Source organism: Gigantopelta aegis, unplaced genomic scaffold, assembly GCF_016097555.1.
Source record: "Gigantopelta aegis isolate Gae_Host unplaced genomic scaffold, Gae_host_genome ctg9069_pilon_pilon, whole genome shotgun sequence".
NCBI lineage: Eukaryota > Metazoa > Mollusca > Gastropoda > Neomphalida > Peltospiridae > Gigantopelta > Gigantopelta aegis.
Genome location: NW_024536896.1, coordinates 1 through 7,352, shown reverse-complemented (window position 1 = coordinate 7,352; position 7,352 = coordinate 1). Strand labels below are relative to the sequence as shown.

General features: G+C 37.1%; 1 protein-coding gene across 1 annotated transcript; it reads right to left on the bottom strand.

Annotated features, from left to right (window-relative positions):
- Positions 1-2,125: 2,125 nt before the first annotated feature.
- Positions 2,126-5,647, bottom strand: LOC121367108 (cilia- and flagella-associated protein 46-like; the record flags this gene model as incomplete). Its single annotated transcript, XM_041491261.1, has 4 exons — positions 2,126-2,196; positions 4,407-4,601; positions 4,923-5,094; positions 5,516-5,647. Coding segments are annotated over 4 exons (570 nt in total), but the record flags the coding sequence as incomplete, so codon positions are not given.
- Positions 5,648-7,352: the final 1,705 nt, after the last annotated feature.

Sequence of the window (7,352 nt, the reverse complement as noted above, 5' to 3'; positions counted from 1 at the left end):
GTGAGAAAATCAACCATGTTACTGGCAATTAATGACTTTCACATGACATCATGGTATTTTGTATACAAACATTAGGATGCTAAAACTGAAACACTCATTCATAGAGTGAGAAAATCAACCATGTTACTGGCAATTAATGACTTTCACATGACATCATGGTATTTTGTATACAAACATTACGATACTGAAACTGACACTCATTCATAGAGTGAGAAAATCAACCATGTTACTGGCAATTAATGACTTTCACATGACATCATGGTATTTTGTATACAAACATTATGATACTGAAACTGACACTCATTCATAGAGTGAGAAAATCAACCATGTTACTGGCAATTAATGACTTTCACATGACATCATGGTATTTTGTATACAAACATTACGATACTGAAACTGACACTCATTCATAGAGTGAGAAAATCAACCATGTTACTGGCAATTAATGACTTTCACATGACATCATGGTATTTTGTATACAAACATTACGATGCTAAAACTAAAACACTCATTCATAGAGTGAGAAAATCAACCATGTTACTGGCAATTAATGACTTTCACATGACATCATGGTATTTTGTATACAAACATTACGATACTGAAACTGAAACACTCATTAATAGAGTGAGAAAATCAACCATGTTACTGGCAATTAATGACTTTCACATGACATCATGGTATTTTGTATACAAACATTACGATGCTAATAGTGAATTCAAGTTTGTTCCCTCAGTACACTGGTGGCACCTAAGTCTGTGCACCTAAGCATTTGTGTTATATTTTAATGTAAAAGTATTTCTTTAAAAATATTTGTTTCACCGCCACAGTACAATGGAACAATAAACGTGTTACAACTAAAGTTATTTTAATTTTAATGTTTTTTAAACTCAAGTAATGAACGCATTTTTAGTGGGACCACCCTGCATTTACTGGCCTGCATGACGGCACATAAGTCTGCGCAGCAAACATTAAAACAATCACTTCTGTCACTAATGTTTACATAAAACAGCAACAAACAATGCATCCCACTTTTTATAACTTCTAAATAACAAACACTTCCTGTTATAGTCTGTTTCAGAAACATTTAGATTGTGCAAATGAGATAAATATAAATGGTGTTCCATGCTCCTTAGTTTGGACAACACAAAATGACAATATAAAAAAAGCCAATGTAAAAAAAATATTGATCATTATTCAACAAAAATTGTCTGTTATTAACTGTGTCAATGAGCACAAATAGTGTTCGTTAGACATATAGGACAATCAATGATAATTTTGAAACAGACTATAGCTAAAATAGGCCATGCTGTAAGTGCAATCTTCAAAGTCTGTGTGCAGCCATTTTGCATTGTGTCACTCGGAGGGAAATTCAAAGTATGCTGTTAACAGATTAAATAAGACATTCATTTCATTTATGGATTCATAAATTACAATAAGGTATGTATTGAAGCTTCTATGTAAACTTGTGTAAGTTGATATACAAGGTTGATCATTACATCGTTGACAGACACGTGTTGACAGGTGATAGAATAACACGTTCGTGACGTTGATCGAGGCTGGCAAAGTATACTTTTAGTGCATTAATTCAGAGGTTTTTTTCAATAAAAGTGTTATCGACCAATTTTATAAATATATTCACAATCAAGATGTGTTGTTTTAACAACAGTTTTGTGAATTAAATTAACGTTGTTTGTTTATTTACAAACATACCCCGACACTTGTTTCAAGACGTAATGTAACGTCATTAACGTGCGCAGACTTTTGTGCCGCGCAGACTAAGGTGACATGAGTGTATATGTTTAAACTTCACCAGTTATTGGATGCATTGTAATAAAATCAACTGCACTGCCTTGCTTACTTTCAATCATCGAAACATAGTTGGTTGCTTTGTCTTAATGCTGACTCATCAACTAGGAGCTTAGCAACCCATAAGTTCTGTTCTCAACCGGGAACATATGTTTTGGACAATCGGAACAAACTTAGTAATTTCATAACCAGTACAACACACAAACACTATTTTTGAAATGCAACTGCTAAAACAAAGACATTTCTGCCTTAGCAGACTTAATGACAGTTACTATAAAATTTCAAGATTTCCTGTAATAGACTTGTTAATGATACGTACAGTCGGTGTTTTGTTCTTGGCATGGCATCAACAGCCTGATCCATCGCTTGCAAAGCGTTCTCCCATTCTTCCTGTAACACAAAAACTTCACAAGTTAAATTTATAAGATGAACATAAAATTAAAATGTTCAATCTCTCAAATAAACTGGAATATGATATTTTAAAAATATTTTTAAAATAAAGTATAAACCTTTAATTTTAAGCATATTTTTATAAATACTAATAAGTGTTTAACAATCTATCCTACCTGTGGGAAGCGCAAATAAAAGATCCCTTGCTGCTAATCGGAAGAGTAGCCCATGTAGTGGCGACAGCGGGTTTCCTCTCAAAATCTGTGTGGTCCTTAACCATATGTCTGATGCCATATAACCGTAAATAAAATGTGTTAAGTGTGTCGTTAAATAAAACATTTCTTTCTATTCCATATGATCCCCCGCTACTAATTGGCTACTACCTGCATGCTATTACGATTATGATCTCGTGTGTAGGAAGACTGCCACCCACAATAACTACATCGTTATCTCATGTGTAGGAAGACTGCCACCCACAATAACTACATCGTTATCTCGTGTAGGAAGACTGCCACCCACAATAACTACATCGTTATCTCGTGTGTAGGAAGACTGCCACCCACATAACTACATCGTTATCTCGTGTGTAGGAAGACTGCCACCCACAATAACTACATCGTTATCTCGTATGTAGGAAGACTGCCACCCACAATAACTACATCGTTATCTCGTGTGTAGGAAGACTGCCACCCACAATAACTACATCGTTATCTCGTGTGTAGGAAGACTGCCACCCACAATAACTACATCGTTATCTCATGTGTAGGAAGACTGCCACCCACAATAACTACATCGTTATCTCATGTGTAGGAAGACTGCCACCCACAATAACTACATCGTTATCTCATGTGTAGGAAGACTGCCACCCACAATAACTACATCGTTATCTCATGTGTAGGAAGACTGCCACCCACAATAACTACATCGTTATCTCATGTGTAGGAAGACTGCCACCCACAATAACTACATCGTTATCTCATGTGTAGGAAGACTGCCACCCACAATAACTACATCGTTATCTCATGTGTAGGAAGACTGCCACCCACAATAACTACATCGTTATCTCGTAGTAGGAAGACTGCCACCCACAATAACTACATCGTTATCTCATGTGTAGGAAGACTGCCACCCACAATAACTACATCGTTATCTCATGTGTAGGAAGACTGCCACCCACAATAACTACATCGTTATCTCATGTGTAGGAAGACTGCCACCCACAATAACTACATCGTTATCTCGTGTAGGAAGACTGCCACCCACAATAACTACATCGTTATCTCGTAAGGAAGACTGCCACCCACAATAACTACATCGTTATCTCATGTGTAGTGCCACCCACAATAACTACATCGTTATCTCATGTGTAGGAGACTGCCACCCACAATAACTACATCGTTATCTCGTGTGTAGGAAGACTGCCACCCACAATAACTACATCGTTATCTCGTGTGTAGGAAGACTGCCACCCACAATAACTACATCGTTATCTCATGTGTAGGAAGACTGCCACCCACAATAACTACATCGTTATCTCATGTGTAGGAAGACTGCCACCCACAATAACTACATCGTTATCTCATGTGTAGGAAGACTGCCACCCACAATAACTACATCGTTATCTCGTGTGTAGGAAGACTGCCACCCACAATAACTACATCGTTATCTCGTGTGTAGGAAGACTGCCACCCACAATAACTACATCGTTATCGTGTAAACCACAAAGCTGAAAAGTAACAGCTTGTTCCAGGCTTGTCTAGTTTCCTAAAACAAAATCATAATACTTGTGTGTATGTATGTATATATGTGTGTATGTATGTATGTATGTATGTATGTATGTGTGTATATATGTTTGTGTGTGTGTATGTGTATATATATGTATGTGTGTGTGCGCATGTATGTATATATGTCTGTCTGTCTGTCTGTCTGTCTGTCTGTGTGTGTGTGTGTGTGTGTGTGTGTGTGTGTCCATGTGGGTGCATGCCTGTGTGTGGTATCATACAGCTTAAGTGTTTTCAATCACTGTTACATGATTGAACATTTCCATCACTGTTAAATGATTGAACATTTCCATCACTGTTAAATGAGTGAACATTTCCATCACTGTTAAATGACTGAACATTTCCATCACTGTTAAATGACTGAACATTTCCATCACTGTTAAATGATTGAACATTTCTATCACTGTTAAATGATTGAACACTTCTGACCTGATCGATGTAGGACATGAAAAGGACGCCATACAGAGCGGCTCGCAGCGTCAAGTCTTCCTGCGGACTGCCGATCATCGTCGACGACTTCTGTTCCTTCACTTCCTTCACATCCTTCGTCTCCGCCTTCCCCTCAGTCTGAACAAGCGATTTGTCACTCTTGGTGTCAGTCACTACAGGAACACTGTCCTTGTCCTGGAATAACCAACATTGATACATGAACAACATAATGGCTGTGTTCTCTGTTAACTGGAAAACAATAACTTGTTAAATTAACAGTCTTTTCTGATTTCTGCCCACTCATTCACTGTGTCCTAGAGTGACATCTAGTAATGCTGGTGCCTGTGTACAGGACAGACGTTCTCTCACAAATCACTGAATTACAACCCTTCACAGGCATGCATCTAACACCTGTTATAATCTTCTCATGCAAACATGCACGTGCATTCATTTCATGAATACAAAAAAAGTTACTTGTAGTTGTCTCCGATAAGATAAATAAAAAAACCTGTCTACCTCTTTCTTCGGTTTCTTCTCAGCAGTGGCTGTGATACAATCGAGAATGGTTCTGATTGGTTCTTTCAAGAGCTCTCTTTCTATTGGTTGACTCACTAATGTGATGCAAGCGTTCCAGTAGTGCCTGGCCGAAGTCATCACCAATTCGTAGTTGTTAGCATTGCGGGCATACCTAGTCAATACAAAAAACAAGTGTAAGGGAGTTCTATACCCACGACAAATCTCCATTAAAAGTGGTTTCAGTCAAAAAGCAGTTTGTCTTTTTATAAAATGAAAAGAAAAAAGTGTTTTGGAAATACCAAAACTGTTCTACATATACCCAGTGAAGAATGTAACAACACCATGGACTTTCAAAATACTGCTTTATTTATTTATATGTTGACCAATGTTTTTCACCTACTAATAAACACTGCAATTTACACTCACATGGCACTATGTAAAAAAAAAAAAAAAAAAAACCTGCTATGTATACAAGGCGTGTGTGCAGCAATTTATGCACAGAGGGTCTAGACTATGGCAAGCAAAGTTTATAGGTGGTTGAGTCAGGCTCAAATTGGAAATATATTTTTTAAAAAGACAAGGTGTATACTCACATGGCACTGTAAAGGAACGCCCCCATTGCCTCCCGCCTAACGGCATTCTTGCCCCCCATGTTGTCGATCAGACTCTGCCCCTGCAGCCCACTCGCATAGCTCAGCATCTCCTGTTCCACCATGTAGCTGTGACTGTAAGTACACATAACACATAGAGATCATTATACAAGCTTGTGTGTTATACTGATTTAACTGCAAGTACACATAACACATAGAGATCATTATACAAGCTTGTGTGTTATACTGATTTGACTGCAAGTACACATAACACGTAGAGATCATTATACAAGCTTGTGTGTCATACTCATTTAACTGCAAGTACACATAACACATAGAGATCATTATACAAGTTTGTGTGTCATACTGATTTAACTGCAAGTACACATAACACATAGAGATCATTATACAAGCTTGTGTATGATACTGATTTGACTGCAAGTACACATAACACATAGAGATCATTATACAAGCTTGTGTGTCATACTGATTTGACTGCAAGTACACATAACACATAGAGATCATTATACAAGCTTGTGTGTCATACTGATTTGACTGCAAGTACACATAACACATAGAGATCATTATACAAGCTTGTGTGTCATACTGATTTAACTGCAAGTACACATAACACCCATAGAGATCATTATACAAGCTTGTGTGTCATACTGATTTGACTGCAAGTACACATAACACATAGAGATCATTATACAAGCTTGTGTGTCATACTGATTTCACTGCAAGTACACATAACACGAAGAGATCATTATACAAGCTTGTGTGTCATACTGATTTCACTGCAAGTACACATAACACATAGAGATCATTATACAAGCTTGTGTGTCATACTGATTTAACTGCAAGTACACATAACACCCATAGAGATCATTATACAAGCTTGTGTGTCATACTGATTTGACTGCAAGTACACATAACACATAGAGATCATTATACAAGCTTGTGTTTCATACTGATTTAACTGCAAGTACACATAACACCCATAGAGATCATTATACAAGCTTGTGTGTCATACTGATTTGACTGCAAGTACACATAACACATAGAGATCATTATACAAGCTTGTGTGTCATACTGATTTGACTGCAAGTACACATAACACGTAGAGATCATTATACAAGCTTGTGTGTCATACTGATTTAACTGCAAGTACACATAACACGTAGAGATCATTATACAACCTTGTGTGTCATACTGATTTAACTGCAAGTACACATAACACGTAGAGATCATTATACAAGCTTGTGTGTCATATTGATTTGACTGCAAGTACACATAACACGTAGAGATCATTATACAAGCAGTGACTTGACTGCAAGTACACATAACACATAGAGATCATTATAAAAGCTTGTGTGTCATACTGATTTGACTGGAAGTACACATAACACATAGAGATCATTATACAAGCTTGTGTGTCATACTGATTTGACTGCAAGTACACATAACACGTAGAGATCATTATACAAGCTTGTGTGTTATACTGATTTAACTGCAAGTACACATAACACATAGAAGCTTGTGTATCATACTGATTTCACTGCAAGTACACATAACACGTAGAGATCATTATACAAGCTTGTGTGTCATACTGATTTGACTGCAAGTACACATAACACGTAGAGATCATTATACAAGCTTGTGTATCATACTGATTTCACTGCAAGTACACATAACACGTAGAGATCATTATACAAGCTTGTGTGTCATACTGATTTGACTGCAAGTACACATAACACATAGAAGCTTGTGTATCATACTGATTTGACTGCAAGTACACATAACACGTAGAGATCATTATACAAGCTTGTGTGTCATACTG